The sequence below is a fragment of the Coturnix japonica genome, chromosome 2, assembly GCF_001577835.2.
Source record: "Coturnix japonica isolate 7356 chromosome 2, Coturnix japonica 2.1, whole genome shotgun sequence".
In the NCBI taxonomy this organism is placed as follows: Eukaryota; Metazoa; Chordata; class Aves; order Galliformes; family Phasianidae; genus Coturnix; species Coturnix japonica.
Genome location: NC_029517.1, coordinates 9487336 through 9507979, shown reverse-complemented (window position 1 = coordinate 9507979; position 20644 = coordinate 9487336). Strand labels below are relative to the sequence as shown.

Below are 20644 nucleotides of genomic sequence, written 5' to 3'. Positions count from 1 at the left end.
CTCTGAACTGCTGGCTCAAGCCGCTCTTGTACATACAGAGCAGGCCAACTTTGTCATCATTTAAATCATCAATCCTAGCTGTGCACTGAAATGCTTGATATAAAACACCCACGGGCAAACAGTAGACTGCCTTCTCTTTAATTACATCAATCCTCAATCACCCCAAAGCAATGCCATCCTTGGAAGTACTAGCTCTGACAGGTAGTACTTCTGGGAATGCCATAAAAATGCCAACAAAGCAGCAATGGCAGAGAAAATAAGCTGCCTCATCTTTGGAGAATTATTGGACTGTACTAACATTCAAGGGTACAATGTCAGCACAATGCAGAAAGAGTTAGATGCATAGCCCCCATTATTATTGTTGATGGGAGTCAGGTGTCAAGTTTCCTTTGCATCACTCCGAAAACTTAGCCTCCTTTGTAAAGCTTTAGCCAACTTTTCCTTTGTCACCACTCTTAATTGAAGGACAGATTTGAAGTAACTTGTGATCTGATTCCAGAAGGATTAAAATGGTAAGAAGAAAATACTAAACAAGTGACAGCGACGAACTTGAAACTTTCGGACTGCCAGCTGTGATGGAGAGCTCAATAAATATTTAAGCCTCATGCTTTAAAAGGTGAAAATGGAGCTATTGTGTTGTAGTAAATGGCACTGCAATACCAGCAGCACCTGGGTCAACCCCTTACTCTTTCTATCTGTCTCAGCTCCCACAGTATCAAATGGGAATTTAAGTATCTAAATGCTTAAATAACTGGCTCAATTAACAGACACGACTTTTATCCATAACTTCTTGTCTGAGAAACCCCTGCAAAGCTCAGCCCTCTTATAGTACCTGGAGAGAATTGTTGGCTCTCAGTAAGTGCACATTTCTCTGTAAAAGCATCTCTAAATTATAATAGTGGTACCATTAATTTTCTCCCCACTAACATATTGATTGACAGAAGACTGCCTCATATTAGAAAGGATAAATCAGGGCAGAATTCACATGAAATGTGTTATTACAAATGTACAAGGAACAGAAGGGAAGAAGCAAACTGAGCTTCATATAGTTTTCTCTCCAAGTTTAGCCAAGAATCCTTAAGTAATGAACACTTGTATGCAGACATAAAAAATTAGAGAAATTAGACTACTCATCTTAATTCCAGCCAAACTGGTCTCCCACATGACTGAAAAAAGCACTTTTGCCTTTTGTTAATACTATTTCATATGCAGCTGGCATACAATCACATAGTCATAGATAATGTCAATTATGCAGATTTATCATATGTCTAATAAATTCAGTGGGCATTTTTATACTGTTCATTGCAGGACATCAGCACACAGGGCTGAGCATTGGTGACTTGATACAATCATCCTCTCTTGTGCTTCTTCTGTTTTTTAAAGTGATGACATCCAAATCAAATGTGGGGAAAAAGCCTGATGCAGTTTATGGAGGGCAAGATACAAATATTTCCAAAATGAATGTTCAGTCAGCATAAGAGACTTGAGAAGATGTGATTTTTATACTGCCATCTTCAAGCCACAGCCAGATTGCTTAGAAAATACCTAATATAGTACACTCCACACACAGACACATATTCACCTAAACTGATAATAACTCAGGAGTTTTTATCTCTCTGTATCCTCAAGCAAGGCATCAGGAGAGAAGAACACTCCTGAAACAAAATTAAACAATTTTAGATCTAACTTTACAAGGCTGAATGAGGTTTCAGACTGTTTTGGGGGGGATCTAATAGAGAACAACACACATACACATAGCCTTTCTTATATAAAATCCATCAACTGCCTTGAGCTTTTACTTACTATGCTCTTTACAAGAAGTAATAAGAAACTAATATATCACCACACAATGTGTTTCATTCTGTAAATGGTCTTCCATTGTAAAGGAATTGGGAGTGGGCTGTTAGGGAATGCTAAAGTACAGTCACTGAGATTTGTCTGCTCAAATGCTTATTTACATTTATGTGGTGAAACTGCACCTACAGCCTATCATCTTCATCCTAGAAAAGCAGGACGGGGAGTTGCAGGACAGGCTACTGTGCAAAGAAATTATACCCTAAATGCTGCAAATACTGACTAAGGCCCATGTGATCAATTAAACATGCCAGAGCATAGATCCTATATCACAAGCTGTATTCTATGGATCCATACAAATCACAGTTCCAGATCTGTTGATGGCTCTTTCTGCTTCCAAAGTGATAGACAGAAATTATTTTGACCTCAGAATAACTGAGAAAGGCCATATGCAGAGGCATGGCTGGGATGTGGGGAACTGAGTGGTCAGAGCATGGGACAGAAACTGTGTTAGTGGCTGAGTCATCACCAGCAAAGAATCTCTTGTAGCTTCCCCCAAAGCTTTTCAAGGACATAAATCCTAGGTCAACAAACAGTCAGAGAAGAAAGAATGGAGATAGGAGGATTCATTCTGTTACCAACACTCTGAATTCACCGATGCTTCACAATTGGCATTCCACAAAATATTGTAATACCCTACATTGATATCACTTAATATACTGGTGTTTCAGAACTCCTGTTTTGAATGAGGACCCATTTTGAATACTGATAGAACAGAGAGATATTTCCTGCTCCAAGAACTAGATAAATTAATAATGAAGGCAGCAATTAGATCTGTTTAGAGCAGATCCCTGTTCTTGGCAGGTCATGATTGGCTTCCAAGGGATGCATAGGTACAGATGTTTCTGTTTGTGGGTGCCATATCATACTGAGCAGCCTGTTGCTCCACTTCAGAGAAAGTCTCCATAGCTTTAGGTAAACACCTCTCTCTTAACGCAAAGCACAGCCAGCCTCCTGCAGCCTTACCCTGAAACAATGACTATCCCAATGTTCCCTCTTTTTCCCTTCCCTATGATTTTCAAGCATGAAAATAAATAAATAAATAAATAAATAAATAAATAAATAAATAAATAAATAGATAAATAAAAGTGTTCTGGCTTCTCACATCTTCAGAAGCAGACAACAAAAGACATAATGTTTAATACCTCTTTTTTCTTTTAAAAAACTCCTTAATCTGAATATTTCCTTGCCTCCCTGTTTTAAGAAAAATGTTCCAGACAAAAATCCCCATCAGTCAGCAGATTTTTCTCTCAACACACTCCTCTGCTGCCTTGAAGAAAAGCTTTCCTTCTGCTTCCCACATGGGCTACTGCGGGATATCGCAGCAAATGCCTTGGATTGAAAACCAATTATAAAAAGCAGATCGTTAGTAACTGCCCACTTCAGAGGCCACACTCTCAGGGACCTCAAACAGCGTAGCTGGAGATAGGAACAGTCCCACACTATTTAGCCCATTTCTATCCTCCAGTACACAGGCTTCTTTTGCTTTTTTTTTTTTACCCTTGGGCTGCTCAGTTGGATGCGCTGTTCCATCTGCTTTACCTGATGGCTCTCAAGGGCCCATGATGCCAGACAGACTTCACCTTCAATCTTCCTCTGTAGGAATAAGAACAAAAAGCAATCCAAGGAGGAATTGGCATGTGCTATGAGCCCCTTGCAGATATATGCAGGCTTGAATTTATCTAGTGCAATGTAAGGCACCAAAATGAACTCCTGCACCCATAACACAGCCATACCAAGATTGACACAGCCATGCCAAAACTGACACAACCATGCCAAGGTTGCTTCCATGTCTGTTAAGGAACATGAACCACTTGAAAGTATGTAAAGCATCCACATTTAAAACTTCACCACAGATAAAGTAGATGGACTGGGATGGCCATCCCAACCAGTGTGGCACCACTGTGGACATTTACATCACACAGAACCTTCCCACTTGTCTGTTCAGCCAAAAGTGCTTGGGCAATGATCTTACAGCACTTCACACTCAGTAATTCCTGTCTTGATGTCTCTTTCTCACATTTATCTGTATAGGTTGGTTTTGACATCAAGAAAGCAAATCCCTATCTGGAAACTGGCTGCTTAAACTAAATGATGCAGCATGGTGGCTGTACAAGCCATAATTTAGGAGGCTGTGAGCCTCTCTCAGTAAGTGCTGTGGTTTAAAGACGTCGTTATTTTTCCCACAAAATTTATCACATTCTTCTTCTCTGTAAAGAAATCCCATTTGCTGTCAATCACCGTCAGCCCAACTGCCTAGGATATCAGAAAGAAGGCAGAGAACCATCTCCTGATGTGCAGGCTCTCTTCCCTCCCTATTTCTCTCCTTTCAAAATAAAGCAAGGCTAACATGCCTGTAAAAATGTAACTGTTTGAATGGCTGCAAATGCTGCTTAAGAGAAATCAAATGAGTTCTTTCCAATAAGTTCTGCATTATTACATCAGAGTTGACCTGTCCTTGGTAATTTCATACTCCAGAAAAACCAAATGAATTATTTGGGTCTGGTTTATAATGTTCACATTGTGCTTTTAGAATAACACTATTAAAGAAACCTCTGACAAATAAAGAAGCTTATGGTAATCAATTAAAATATGAGAATTAAACTAACTCAGTAAAACACTGCTAACACTGATCTGGCAAACAACTGGTAGCCATCTGTCAAATCCTTCTCGCATTCAGAAGTTGCATTTTAAAACACAATTATTAATAGTGCTCATTAGCTGCCAAGCAAAAGAGCAGGCCACACTCGTCTGCTCAGAGATTAGCTGATATTAATAAATACTACTCACTTTTCCAAATTTGAACATTTGAGTGCCTTTCCACTGGGGACCAGAGGAATAGGAGAGACTGTAATGATGATATCAGCCCAAGAACAACACCCAGCAGGTGCCAACCGTCTTCCTACAGCTCCTCTGCAATAACAGCTCCTCAATGTCCCCACTAGACTGTCTATTCCACTGCTGCACTGTCCTTGCTATTATGAAGTTTTTCTAATGTCTAAAGTGAATTCTCTTTGGTGCAATTTAAGTCCATTACTTCTAGTTGCGTTAATGTACATGGAATGCAGTCCATTCCTTTCTTCTGTGAAGCAGCTTTTTATGACTTGGAAGACTGTTGTTATGACCCCAGTCAGTCTGCTCTTCTTAAAGCCAAACAATTTGTCCAACATGTATAAGGACTGATTTTTAAAAGTGTTGCACTCCCGCCATTCCCATTGCTTTTATTTATGTGATTGAGAGTGAAAGAACCTCAGTATGTGTGATGATCAAGTTGTATTGTCTGATGCCCTGTAAACGCTGATAGGTACGAAGGGCGCAAAAGCTGTTTATAGCTGTATTTGTGTATTCTTGTCTCTACAACAAATGTGTATTTAGAGAACCTGTGACCAGCCTTCTAACTGCATCCACAGGGCAGGAGCTGCTTTAAAATAAGAGCAGATTTGAGTGGAAACTTGGCTGCTTTGTATGCCAAGCTTTGCTGAACCATTCAGATGAAACTGTTTTCTCTTGTCCTTACAAAAAAAGATATTGGCTGATGTTTTATTTTTAATTTGTTTATATGATTACATGACATAGCTACTGTCAAAACTGTGTTTGTTTTCATTTTTAAGTGAATATTTACCATTGTTGGAAAATACATACTGAAGAAGCTTGAATTCAAACCCTTTTCCGCCCCGAAACAGTAGAGAGTGATGTTTCTTCCTATAATGGGCTTCTCATGCAGAGAAATTGTGTTTTTTAGTTTGAGTTCCAGTTGGCATCAATTGGAAGGATGTTTTTATAATGAATATGCTACAAAATATGACATTATTGTCCTATGATGTTAGCATTCCAGAATGGCTAGAAATAAATCCCAACACTATCTGCTTTTTGTCTCTCAAAGTCCATACAGCATTATTTGTGCCTTTGTAGGCCTTCAGAAAATAGTTCCTTCCTGCCATTGGAGGCTCTTGGTATAATTGGAATGCAATCAGTAATATCTCCTTGTATAGCTTCTCATAAACGTAGAGTTATATATTCTGTCCTTCTGGAGAAAAGAGTGTTTGAAATGTCTTGTCTGTCTCTCTCTTGACCTTTGAAAACAACTTCCTTTAACAAATACAAGAACATTTACAGTTATAAATAAAACCTACAGCTTGAAATTTGAGCCTTTAAACTTGGACTTTTAAACTTTTTTTTGCTTCCTCTTGGGGAAAACAAACAAACCAACAAACAACGACAAAAACAACAAAAAACATGGGACGAGAATAAGATAAAAAGAAAAATATAAAAAGTGTCTCAATTTAAAGGGATTTATCTGAGAAACTTTGTGGCATTTTTGTATCCAAAGAAGGATATCCTTTATTTTTATTCATAATATGTCATCAAGGACTAATAGTGATGCACATTAAAATATATACAGACTGCAAAGGGTGAATACACAATTTAGGTAACAATGTTCTAAAATGTTAAACATCATTGACAATAAAGCAAAAGCAGTGTCCTATAGTGCATATATGGTAACAGGCAATAGTATGTAAAAGATGGAAGTACACCATCATTGTGGTAGATATACATATATAGCCAGATTAATTCCCTGTAAACACCTACTTTTAATTATTCTGTCATCTATCTTCCCCACTTCCACAGGCCCCATAATTCACCTTTGCTATGTGCATACTGAGGTTTTTCTCCTCCTCCTCCTTCCAGACACACACTAAATCTTCCATTGTTCAACCAACTGATTGAAATATTAAATTCTAATTTTTATTGTCTGTATTGATTGAAAGATATCTTGTTATTAGAGCCTGCCTAAGTTTGGTTGACATAAACCCATCCATTGCTGCTCTAGGAGTGCAGTAAATTTTGCTATCTGAGATCTCTGCCACAGAAAGTGAAGGCACAAGCATAGTCTTTGGGGACAGGTTCTAAGTAGAAACAACAATAGCTTAGGGTGGCTAAAAGAAACCCCAAAGCAAGAGGGAAAATAATTTGATAGCGTTTGTAGTCATACTGTTAAACTGGTCTACTGCATGGCTGGTGTAAAAGATATCCAATAATAGTTTGGTATAAAACATTTTTAAACTAAAAGAGGGGATATTTAAATCAGACATTTTTGCTCAGAGGGTGGTGATACCCTGTAACAGGCTGCCCAGAGAAGAAGTGGATGCCCCATCTCTAGAGGTGCTGGAGGGCAGGCTGTGTGAAGCCTTGGGAAGCCTGGTCTGGTGGGTGGCAACTTTGCCCATGGCTGCTGCACAGCTGGAGGTTGATGATCCTAAAGGCTCCTTCCGACATAAGCCATTTTATGATTCTACAATAAAACTTTACAGTTTTACTTTTTGATTGATGATTTGGATAGATATCAGCAACCTCATCAAGAAGGCTCCTGTTCTCATTGCTTAGTTAATGGATTATCTCTCTGTGTGAAATGAGAGTATTTTCCCAGTGGATGAGCTTTAAGTTTGTGTGTGCCTTCTAGTGTCTTGAGGGTCAGTCCTCAGTGCCTGACATCCACAACCACAGGAAAAATACACTTCAGTTCACTGCATCTTGATATCCAGACAGTCATTGCTGATGCTGAAGTTAGGGACTGTTCTGGTCCTCAGTCTATCTGAAGTGTTCTTCTTATCAAAGACTATGTATGTTCTTCTCATTTCAATGACAAACTGGTTAAGAAGTTAAGGAAAGAATAACAGCCTTAATCCTGATCACAACTCAACAGTCTAACATGCACCACGACAATGTCTTATGAAGATACTGCTTTTCTTAAGGAGCAAAGCCTTAGCAAAAAGTGTCAAAGTATTCACTTAGGAAAATCTTTTGGCTTAAGCATTCATAAATAGCTTCATTCTTTCAGTTCATGACATCATTACAATCTCTTAATGAAATTGCAATTCAAGGAGGCTAATTTGTGCTCTAATTATATATTAGTCTGGGCTGAAAGGTTTCTGGACAGAAAAAGGTTTTCTTCAGGCAATCTTTTATTCTGCTTATTGTATTTACTTAACAAAGAACAGTCTGCTTTTACTGTGCTTTCTCATAATAGAGCTGTAATATTTCCTAGCTAAGGGCAAACATCTGCAGTAATTTTTTGATGGATTCTGATAACAGTCTTTAACAAGAGCAAGGATTAATTGCAAATGTAGGAATAACCAAGCTGAAAAGCTAACGGATGTACTGGTGAAATAGAAAACGTTTAAGAGCTCTTCATCCAGAAAGCCTTCCAGATCAGTGGCTGCCTGAGAAAAGAATGTATTAGCCAGGTAATTCAAGGAAATTCAGAGAAATACTTTCTTACCAACAAAGAAAGTTTCCAGTGCAAATAATTTGTCCTGCATGACTTGACAGAAAACATCCTTCAATTGTTTTTTATGCTTTTGCCATAAGATGAAAGCCCAGCATTGCACAATTCATATCCTCTTCCCCTCACTAAGAGTTTTTAAGCAGATAGATATTGGCCATGGCATGTGAAGTACACTTCTGTGCCATCTACTATTAGCATAAACAAAAAAAAATGCAGATTAAAAAAAAAATACACTTAAATTGAATGTGAATAAGGATTTCAAACAAGATTCTTATAATTTGGACAATAGCTTCATGTGTCACACCATAAACTGTTTTCCAAATACAAAATCAACAATTTCTAGAAGCATTAGGATTAGAATAATTGGAATCCATTGTGGATTCTTGTGCCATCTTTTCTGTCCATTCTCTGAGACTTCTGGTTCAAATTCTGTCAGTCAAGGGAAACAAGAGTGGGTAAACTCATGGTCTCACTCAGCAGAAGAGTTCCCCTGTCTCTCAAGGCTGCCTGCATCCAGTTCCCACCTTCATACCCCTTTCCCAGCCCTTATTCACACCTTTCACATCCCCAGCTCCTTCCCACCCAGAGTCTGGGCTGTGTGAAGGCAGTGCTCCAGCTTCTTTGCTAGGAAGAACAACCAGAAGCACTGCGTAAAAAGTGGGAATTGACCTCTTTCCCCAGATAACCAGTGACTGGATAAGAGTTTATGGCTTTAAGTTGCACAGGGGAAATTCAAGTTGGATATTAGGAAAAATTTCTTCTCTGAAAGAATGATGAAGTATTGGAACAGGCTGTCCAGTGAGGAGGTGAAGTTGCCATCCCTGGAGGGGATGAAAAGAGTAGATGTGGCACTGAGGAACATGGTCCAGGGCAATCAGGCATGGGATAATGGTTGGACTCAATGATCTTAGTGGTCTTTCCAACCTTAATGACTCTGTGATTAGATACAAGAGTCAGTAGGGATCTGTATTTGGGACCTGCAGTGCCAACTGTAATTAATGTGTTACAATTCTGTGGATTTTAGTGGAGTTGGGGGAAAAAAAAAAAAAAAAAAAAAAAGGAAATGGACTTATCAAGATGTTTTCACCTGAGTAAAAGTGTGGAGTAGATCAGGGTACATTGACAGAATGCTGAATTTATGTCTCTTTTATTCTGTTTTCTTGTAGAAAAAGTAAGCATACTGTCAACCTTTATAGCACCCTTCAAGTATCTGAGTCCTGGTTCAAGCACCATGGAGGATGAAGACAATTTAAGTAAGCAGCCTCTTTTTTTAATAGGTAAATGAAGTCCATAAATAAAAGTTCTGTAGTGTTGGGGCACTTGTGGAAAGAAAGGAAGTTTCCAAACAGTGGCAAGCCCTAAGTCCAGTCCTCATGTAAAATGCGAAGATCCCTGATGCTGAGTGCAGACATATTCTCTGGTCTCCAGTAAAGGAGACGTTAACCTCAGCCAACCTTCCAACTTTTCCCTGGGATGGTGAAATGTAAGTGGTGTGTCACGGATACAAGGGAAAAGAGTTGCAAAAAGATGTTTATACTCAGGGTACCAGGACTGTGGAGCTACTTCCTTTCCCTTCCCCTCCCTTCCCTCAACTCCCCTCTCCTTCCATTGCCTTATTTTGTTTGCTTGCTAACTCAGTCTACAAAAGCCCAAAATATTCTTGTATTATGTCTTTCCCCCAGCTTTTTCTTCCACAATTACAAAGTACTTTTGCAAACGTAAATGCTGCAGGTTTTGCAAGGTTCTTTTCTACATCCACCTGGAGAAAGAAAAAAAAAAATAAAGAAAAAAAAATAAAGCAAATTCAATTGAGAAGGAGATGACAGGGTTCATTACGTAGATGTAACCACGAAATTAGTCACAAGGCACAAAATTAGCTCTGGGGCACTTACACCCAAAAAATAGCACTGACATTCCTGGTGCCGTGACTGTGGAGCTACATGGAAGCACTGCTGGGCTGGGAGGAGATATGAAGTCTTCAGGACACCTGCCAACCCAGGAATGATCTGGTAGGGCTGGACAGCCCTCAGTGAGCCCTCCATTTATCATCCAGAAGCAATTATCATGTGTTATCCAGCCCTCCTTATTGAAACATAACTTGAATCATTCAAAAATAAATAAATAAAGGGGGTGGAAACTTTCTGAATCAAATGAGCAACTCTCTGAGTTTTAGTATCACCTACCAGATGGATTCCTTTCCCAGCCAGACACAAACTGATATGTTGCCCTATTAAAGGCAGAGGGTGGGAGGAATGGGTTGTTTTTCTTTTCCCTGTTGTTGCTAATGTGCCACGGTTTGATCATGATGCAGCACGAAGGGGAATAGCTTTTGAAGGAGCAAAGCCCTCAGCTTTCTGCTGCTGAGGATCACTCTGTACTGCTGCACAGGGAATGGCAGTTTTTTGCATATCTTAGGAAAGGTGAAAAAATCTTGAAAATCCCTCAGAACTGGTCCCAGGGAGGCTACATTTTCAGGAAGAGATATGAGAAGTACACGCTGGAAACATATTATGCACATGATGAGCTTCTGCAGGCACCTCCTGCGTAATGTTTCCCAAAAGTGCTGCTTAGTTATTTTTAGGTAATGTAGGAAGTTTGTACAAGCCAAGCACTGTAACACCATTTTCTTATTGCCGCTGTAATGCTAAGTCTGCTTCGTGCTTGTGCTGGTTATAAAATAGCTCACATGGACAGCATTAGATGTTTTCTGAAAAAAACAGCAAATTTCACTGTTTTCAAAAATGTTGTGCCTAGACCTTTCTTGGGTCAAACATTCACTTCTTGTATAATGGCATAGCTCCCATCAATTTCTATAGCATGCAGGCAATCCTGTACTAATTAGACATTTCAAAGAGCTTCAGTGATTTGTTCTGAAGAAGCAGAAACTTATTTTGTGTTAACAATTTAACAAAAGTTTAGGAGAATGCCAGCAAAGTAGAGCAGTGGTTGGGTTATCCTGTGCAATATAACTGTATATTCTCTGAGATCATCCCTGCCCTTACTGTGCTGTAACAGTAATCAGTATGCAGAGTCCCACTAGCTGAAATGGATTCAAGATCTGTTTCACATTCCTTTAGACCTGCTTTAATAGGGAAGCCATGCCAGGTTAACTCCAAGTGCATTTTCAACTGGTGATTATTAGCATATAGACAGTACTAATGTGGTTTATGATCCATAAACTAATGCTGGAAAAATGTACTGAAGACTGTAGGCAATTTTGGAATGGCATTTTTGGGTAGGCTATAATCAGTCTCCAGTACAGTCTGTGTAATACTGACCATGAGAGAAAAGGAACACCCTGTATATTCCCACTGGTTGGCAGCTAAGGGTATACAAATTGTAACAGTGTTAGAAATAGGATATTTAGCTCTGTCCTCTGTCTTCAACATTTGCTGATAGTGATGCACTGAGAAAAAGGATGCTTAAATGGTGATTGTCCCCTCAGTTTATCTTTTTAGCACTCAGGAAGGAATTTACTCAGATAGACTTTGCGCGTGAATCATCATATTTCTTGTTCCCCAACAGACCTGTCTAGTCCTCTCCAGAGCCCTGTGATACTTCTGGTCTCAACAACAGCAAGGAGCAGCAGTTCAGTGATATTTTTGTGTTATAAAAAGTACACCCTTTTGTTGCTTCAAATCTCCTGTCTCCAGGGCTTGGACTGATTGAAACAGTAAATAATCATTCCCTGTTCACTGCCTGCTTTCCTTTCATGATGCTACAGACCTCTGCCTGCCCTGATCTTCAATTGTTCCATCCACACTATGCCACAACAATGCAGACTACCAGCCAACACAGATACTCACAAATCTGGGCCTTACCTCTAGAAGGAGCATATGATTCCCATGGAACTCATTGTGCTGTGGTGCCAAACACATAGCTGTGGTGCACATACCTTTTCTCATTGCCTGCAGAGAGCTGCTGCTGGTCCCCAGCATATGGATCTCAGAAAAAGCAAAAGTCATGTGTGATGACTCCCAACCCAAAATTCAGTGTTTTGAAGCTTGTTTAGTTTTGAGCCTGTCAGTCAAATCCCTCTTCAGGCAGCATAAGGCCCCAAAGCTTTTGATGGCACATTTGAAATACAGCAAGCTGCATGTCTCTAAAAATGCAGTGAGCAACTCCTCCAGCAATAAAAGCCCCAAGCTATTTCACACCAGCAGACAAAGGAGAATCAGACTCCCTGGTTTTATTTTGAAAGCTGTATCTATTGCCTCTATTTGAATCTCTCCCATGCTTAAAGCTAAGCTAAACTCTGGTTCTGATTCAGGCAGACAAGTACTTAAATGTATTCCTGCTCAGAGCTGCCCAAATTGTTGGCTGCACATACTCATTTGTTAACTTGGACAGAGTGCATGAGAGTATGAGTATCAGCTCAGTCAGGTCATGGGAATAATTTCCCACATTGTTAAGAGCTGTGCTAGCGTTGTATGAATTTCAGTTACTTCAGATAATACTTTGGGCAAAGTTCAGTATCTTCATTCTGGAGCAGCCAAATGGCATCACTTCCAAAAATGTTCAGTCCCCAGTTTAACTAAGCAAAATCTTGTACTTTTGTGCACTGGTAATGTTTCTCTTCACAGATCGCTGTTGCACACCAGTAAATATTAATTTTATATTAAGCAACCTGAACCATGTGAGCTGGTGGGGAGAGCTACAGCTGCAACAGAGAGATCAGGGTTGGCTTCCCTTAAGTAGGTTTACCATACTGACTTCTTTCACAAGGATTTTATAGAATGTGTGTGCTTGCAGGTTAGAGAGGAAGGAGTGGATCCTGCTGTTAGCTACAAGTTTACTATTCTAAAATCAAGTATACAGACCTAGAAATCCCCAGCCTAAAAGTCCCCAACCCACTATTATGGATTCAGTAAGTGTATGAAAATGTCATCTGCTTGCACGAAGAAATGGCCCTACATTACTTTTGATGTAGTAGCTGACCTTGTACAAAGGTACTGAGGCTCTGGCTCACAGGTTCATACCTATTGCTTCTGATTTAAACATTTTTAATTTCAAGAATGTCAGGAATTATGGGGGCCAGTCTGTTTAACCTCCACAGTTAATGTAATGTAGATGAACAGCAAAAACATACTGTACATAAGCAGGTCAAACAGGAGCTAGATATTAAAATGCAGAACATGGAATATGAAATTAAAGTCCTACCTGTATTGCGGAAAATGCATTGGTAGCAACCTTGTGAATGCTAAACATTCATAACAGTAATAACTTCCTGCTTCAGAGAAATCAGTTGAATCAGAATTTTGCTACACTAAGAAACTGCAAAGCCTTTCTTTCAATATCACAGCTTCTCAATAATGTACTGCCCCTTGTGACTCAATACAAAAGATCCCAGTCAGAGTGAAGATGTCATCTACCACTTCTCCTTCCCCATCCTCCCTGGAAGTTGGCTAGGTAGCAGAATAACCTTCAACAGGAACAATATTATCTCTTCAAATGTAGCGTGGAGTATCGGATGGGTAGTTCTGCAGAGCCCTTATGACCCAGAGACATAGGCAGTGTCATTATTAGTGATGCATTATAGTTCTGAAAAGCTCTTGATGATGCAGACTTTCTAGGTTAACTCTACTGTGCATAATGACCAAAAGGAAAAAAAAAACACCATGAAAGAACAGTCAGAAGATTGAGGAACAGTGCATAAATAAATGTATTTCACTAACTTCTTTCTTCTCTCCCATTCAATTACTGAAGCCAGTATAAGTCTGCAGTGTCTCCTCTTGTTTGTGATAGTGCAAAAATCAGTGAATAAAGTTACCTGAGCAAAAAAAAATTGTAATATTTTTCTATCTCCTTTTTCTTAATTCTGACCCTTTACAATTTTATTATTCTCCAACCTTTCATCTGACCCCTTACAATTTTATTATTCTCCAACCTTTCATCATAGGAGAGACATATCTGATTATCATTTCTTCCAAATGTAGAGAATGTGTTTGGGGAACGCAAGAGCAAGGATATTACAGGAGATAAGAGCTAGCAGGACTGAAAATGATCCACAGTTTTGCATCTTTGCTGTGTGCATCCTCCGACTTACCCCCTTTCCTTTTAGTGCTTTTCATTTCTAAAATTGCTTGTGATTGTTCTATTACAGCTGCTTACAGTATTTATCTTATGTGGTTTGGTGTCATTTGCCTGCTTTGTCTGATTTTCACAATAGAAGTACATGTGCCACCATTAGAGAAATAATCTCATGTCTACTACACAGAGGTCTTATAAAAGGCACATTTCAAAGACCCCCTATTTCAAAGATACCTGAAAGTATAAAGTAATTTCACATTGTCCGGCTGCTGTCAGATATCACACAAGTCCATCAGGCTTACAGGCTTTTTGAAGCTGCCTCTGTTTTCCATGACGTGATGACTTCTGGCCTGTTGCAGCTTGCATTGAAGTCTATGAAGAAGTCAGCTACATCCCAGCCATTCGTTATAGAGTCCTCTGGATATCCAAGTGGCTATAAGGACACTTGCACAGATTTCTGCCGCTGTGACTAGGTGAAAGCAGACCATAAATACAGACACATCACCTTCACGCACACCCATGTTTGCATCCATCTATGTGTAGTGCTTCATGTCTTCAAGTTTTACACTTGAATCACTGCATTTTTTTTTTCATTACATCAGAGAAAACACTGGTGGCCAAACACTGCACTAGAGAATTTCATGGACCAAATGTAATGTTAATGTTTATTTTATATCCCATATGTTTAGTTAATCACATGTTAGTGAGAGTGATTAAGGCGCGATGCTTTATGGTACTCTGAGTATGAAAGGAAAAAAAAAAAAGAAAAAAAAAAGCTGCAAAAGTTACAATACAAATTACTAACACAAACAACCCCTGAGCTTTCCTATTATGTGATGCATAATCAGTACAAATTCTTTTCAACCCAGAATACAGTGTGAAGCTTTCTTTCCATGCTTCCTGACTATAATATTGTAATGTACCATATCTTGGTCTGTAAAAGAGGTAAGAGGAGGTGTGAAATCTAGAAGCAAATCTGCTTCCTTAAAACAAAAATAAATAAATAAATGTTGTCTGAGTCAAAATATTATTATTTAAAAAAAAAAAAAATCTATTTTGAATGAAATGAAAACATGAGAAAGTCCCAGTGGAAAATGTCTGGCCAAAGTCACTGCCAAGACAAACAGAGCAAAGTTAAAGTTGGCATCTTCTTCCCCTCAGATCAGAGCTTCCCATAAATAGAGTTGTGAACTCAACAAGAAAAGACCACCTTATCCTTGTGTCTTACTTAACCTGACCTTTTAAATGTCTTACTTCCAGTTAGGCTGGTTTAAAGATGTCACATTTTATACAGCTGAATGTCAAGTGATGAAGCCTTTCTTCTTCTATTATGTATTTCTTTTTCTTTCCTTCTTCACCTGTCTTCATTCTCTCCCCTTAGCTTTACAAAGTAAAAATTAACTAGTCACTGTAGTCACTGAAGACCTTAATTTTTCAGTTCGTGTTCTGCCTCAGCAAAGCACCTCATACACTTACAGAGCTCAGCAAATAACACCAGTGAAATATAGACACAGGCTGGAAGCTTGATGTGTGCTGAAAGGTTTCCATGAGGGCAAACCAAAATCCTTAACCCTACAAATGGGCTGCCCCATGTGCAGTCACACCAGGACTTTTTCTCAGATCCAAGCGGTGAGATGCTCTTTTTGAAACAACTCATATGAGATCAGCATTACTGTTCTGATGAGAAAAAGTATTTTGACGCAAGTGCATCTTATTGGGATATTAAAGGAGCTTTTTTAATTAGGATGCTTGGTTTCATATAATTCTCTGCATGCTCCCATGATGTCAGCACAGCCCAGGACTGGGCTGCAGCAAAGGCATACTGCTCCAGAAGAAGGTCCTGGAGGCACAGCTGGCTGCTCACCAGTCATATCCTTGTATCCAGTTAGTTCAGAAGGGTAGAGGCTAACACAGCTATGTCCCTGTAGCAATTGGTAAGATGATTCTCTGCCCTCTCTCTAAGACAGCATAGACCTTCCCCGTGCTTGGGACTCATGCTGCCTGCAAAAGTGGCAAGATCATGTCTGACAATAACAAAACACGGAAAAGGTTCCATGAGCGATACTGGCTGGAATGCAGAAGGCAGGCAGACAGTGTGCTGCTCTGAAAGGGATCAGGTGCATCACTCCAGGGATGGGTTGCTTCAAGGGCTGATTAAGGTCTTGTTTACTTCCCCAATTTGGTATCTGCCAGAATCAAGGCACAGTAAGGCTGGGGGCTGCATCTGAGATGCAATACATTTAAACAAAATCATCAGAAACTACAGAAACGTTATAGGATGATAATTTAGGCATTAGCACATTTTTTGTGTCATTCAGGACATCAGTGAAATGAATCTCTGTTCTCAGTCATACATCTGCTGTAGCAAACTGCTCTGCCTTGCAGCACAGGCACTGAACAAGTGTAGTTGGGAGCAAAGTGTGATTCACTGGCACAACAGTAACGGCAGCAGAGTGCTCCCTTCATAGCTATCACGGTTGTTTCATTCCCTTCCCCCATCGCAGTAGTGCTTCCTGGCAGTCTCTCTCTCCCATTGATTTCTTTGACATAGATCATCCTTTACATGGGTAATCACTCCCGTCATGATGCTCTGGCTTCTCATAGTCTGATTCAGATTTACGTACATTTTTTTGCAAAATTATCTGTTGCTGATGTGGGAGCTAAGAGTATCTGCAATTGAACTTGACAGAAAGACCTTCAGTTATTAAACCAAATTCTGAGCCCAGACCAAATTATGATTTCAAATGCAAGAAAGATATTTCTGATAATTTCTTAGGCTGGATTTGTGATGTTAGCAACAAAAGAGCCTATGGGCTGAGTACAACCAGTCAAAGTATTGATAGGAAATAAATTATTCAATGCATCTTCCCATTTTTCTATCTGTGAATCATTTGTGAATCATTTCAGATTTCTAATAATGTGTTCATAAGCATTCACCCACATGGATTATGGAAAAACATCTCAGCCTAAGGGTGGTTTGCAAACTATTCTCTTTCTACTAGTAATTATCCAGTGTGAATACAACATCTTGTTTAAGTCGCAAGGCATCACTTAAATTTCATCTTTGAATGATGTAATCTTTTTAAAACAGGAGGCTATTGACTAATAGAAGTAGGATTTAGGGACAAGTAATCATTCAGGATATGAAGGGAATCTATGCTGTAACAAGTAAACCACTATTTGGGGAGAAAAATGAGAACAAAAACAAACAGGAAAAGCAAAGATATCTGACATTAACCTCTTTTTTCTTTTTTGGCTATTTTGCTCGCCCCAAACATGATGTCAGCTGCTCTGATGACGACCGTAATGTGAGGTTTGTTCTTTCTTTATTGACAGGTACCAGCAGTGCAGATGTAAAGGAAAATCGAAACATTGGCAACGTGGAGGATCATCCAATATCCTCCAATGAGAGGCCAAGAGGGGGAACACCTAGCAGTAAGAGAAAAAGGCCCTTAGAGGATGGAAATAATGGCCATTTCTGCAAACTCCAACTCATCTGGAAGAAAGTATCGTGGTCAGTGACACCAAAGAATGCTCTGGTCCAGCTACATGAACTTAAACCTGGTTTACAATACAAAATTGTTTCCCAGACAGGCCCAGTGCACGCTCCAGTCTTTGCTGTTGCTGTGGAAGTAAATGGACTTACATTTGAAGGCACAGGACCCACAAAAAAGAAAGCCAAAATGCGTGCTGCAGAGCTAGCTCTGAAGTCATTCGTTCAGTTCCCCAATGCCTGCCAAGCTCACTTTGCCATGGGGAACTGCATTAACCCATCCACGGACTTTACTTCTGATCAGGCAGACTTCCCAGATACTCTGTTCAAGGAGTTTGAACCATCCACACACAGTGAGGACTTTTCGGTCTATAACCCAGTTAATAACGAGTTGCTTTCCACTGCTTATCGACATGGGCGCTTACTCTGCCACACATTGGACTTAATGGGCCACGGTAAGCAGAACAGACACAAGATGGCATCCAAAGCAGAGAGCGAGAAGAACCCAGTGGTGCTGCTAAATGAGCTGCGCTCGGGCCTGCGGTACGTCTGCCTGTCGGAGACCGTGGAGAAGCAGCACATCAAGAGTTTTGTGATGGCGGTGCGAGTAGACGGGAGAACATTTGAAGGCTCAGGACGCAGCAAGAAGCTGGCTAAGGGCCAAGCAGCACAGGCCGCACTGCAAGCTCTCTTTAACATTCGGCTGCCCAGCCACATTCCCAGCAGGAGTAAATGTCACCATTTGCCACAGGTGAGAGCTCCTGGGTAGCCACCACTGCGTTGGAAGAGCTCATTCAATTAGCATGATCAGTATTGCTATAGCTGTTATTGTTCTATCAGATGGCTCCTCTGACATTATAGCAAAAGCCGTGCAATGAAATAGCTATTTTCTCATAGACACAGCTATCTGCAAAAGAAAAAGATTAAAAATCATAATCCAAAATCGTTGGGCAGAATTTGCTGGTCCTTCCCATGCGAGGCAGAGATGAGAGGACAGAAGGCAGGGTGAAATGTCAGGGTTTCCATTTGCTAGAGAGAATGATAGCATTGATTCAAGCAGAAAAAACAAATCATTTTGTAATGCTGACTCTTTCTTGACAGATAGAAGTCCATAAACAAGGGGATATCCCATGTCTTCCTTCTAAGTTAATTTTTACTGAGGACAGCACCATCCAGAGGGAAGAGCAATGACAGGGCACATCTTTGTTAGAGCAAATTTTGCAATTCTATAATAGAATTTCCACCACTAGAAAAGTTAAGAATTGTTTTTTAGTGTAGGTTTACTTTTGTTTGGCATTCTTTTTTCTTTTTTTTTTTTTTTTTTTCTTTTTCCAAATAAGCCTCTAAAATACAGGGAATAGTGAAAGCTCTGATGTTTTCCTGGGATAAATGCAGAGATTACAGTTATATTCACACAGAAAATACAGACCTGAAGTACATACTTAGCACATCAAAATTTCATAGTTGGTCCTATGCCAAAGGCTATCTTAGCATTACACAGACTTCTGACAATTCTATAGGTTCAAAGGAAGCCGGGATTTACACACCCTGAGAAGCATTACATGGGCTCATGTAATTTCTTGGTTTGTTTCTACTCCCATAAAAGGTTTGATCCACCAGCACCAGGAGGTGATCTACCACCACAAAGCTCCCTTTCTGAAGGGAGTTGTTAATGTCCAGGATTTATTGCAAAGCACTAGGAGCTCTAAGAATTATTCTGCTGCTAGCTTGCTGTGAAACCCTAGGCAAGTCATTTAAATCCAATATTCCTGTAATAAAAAATGTGCATATTATATGAAAGAATACTTTAAGATCTTTAAGCAGTGTGTAAATGCAAATAGGTAGTAGCTATTCCCATTAACATTAGTAAAGATGTTCATTAACAAGATGATGTCGGATAGGATCTGAATCCTTTCTGTGACGTGATTGCCTCCAAGATCCAGGAATTTTATCTGGTAACCCAGAATTTTTTTCCTAAGTTTCCAAAAATGAAATATGAAAAATGTGACAAATTTTAAATGTTAAGTACATCATAATCATCTACATCTGTCCCTTTAATTCTGGTTTATAAACTCCATGTGCAAGTGGGATACTAACACAATTGAATAATAGCAGTGATCTTTACAGAGTGCTTTGGCCAACATGTCAATTCCATCCACCCAGTCTGAAATATGGGTGAGATTTATTTGAGAAATCCATGTTGTCTCCTGGCTTAATTAGTTCTGGTAAAAAAGCAATTTGTCTTTACTAGCTTGCCTGTCCTTTCCTATGCAAACCTAACAGTGGAGTATAAAGAGGATGTATTTGCATCCTATTGTCTGCTTTACTGACCCCAGTAAACTCTTATGGGTGGATTATCAGGTCAATACCATGCATTCATCAAGGGATGCTTCACAATATTCTAAAACTACACCGCAATAACGCTGCCTTGATATGATCTGTCTGAGATATTTCTTGGTTCCCTGGCTTCAAGACCATGTTCCGTGAAGATGGATTGTTACATCCACCCATGTCCCAAATTGCTCAGTACATGACAGATTCTTCGGTTATTCTTTTTACGGCTTTTTCTCCTTTTTATGGATTTCTGTGAGTGAAAAGGTGTAACTGAACTAACTTCATTATTTATGAATTTGTTATGTGCTATACAACTAAAAGGTTAGTCAGACACCTCTAATGTCAGCATTCAGGATGCTAATTGAGAGAGAAGCCTTAACACTGATTTTTGCTGACTTCCTTAGTAATTGCTTTCATGAGTAGTCATAGAGGCCATGACACACAACCTGAGTTTGTGTTACTCACTTATGTCACAACCCAGCTTCCAGTGACACTAACAGATGTGTTTCCTGTGACTTCAGCTGGGTTGTACCTGGAGCATTATATCCAGAAGCACTTTTTCTTGATCTGGCTCTGTTATGCAGCATCTAATGTAGTTACGCTTTGGTCACTGCTTCAGCTGGCCCATCTGGCTATCTTTGCCAGTC

General features: G+C 39.6%; 1 protein-coding gene across 3 annotated transcripts in view; it reads left to right on the top strand.

Annotated features, from left to right (window-relative positions):
* ADARB2 (adenosine deaminase RNA specific B2 (inactive)) overlaps positions 1 to 20644 on the top strand; it is a 286410-nt gene that overhangs the window by 175587 nt on the left and 90179 nt on the right. Inside the window, exons 2-3 of one of the 3 annotated variants that reach the window (XM_015853321.2) lie at positions 9307 to 9417; positions 17507 to 18414. In XM_015853321.2, coding sequence (XP_015708807.1) covers positions 9307 to 9417; positions 17507 to 18414 — 1019 coding nt within the window. The remainder of the gene's footprint in view (positions 1 to 9306; positions 9418 to 17506; positions 18415 to 20644) is intronic. The other 2 variants (XM_015853322.2, XM_032442988.1) reach the window with 2 other exon arrangements.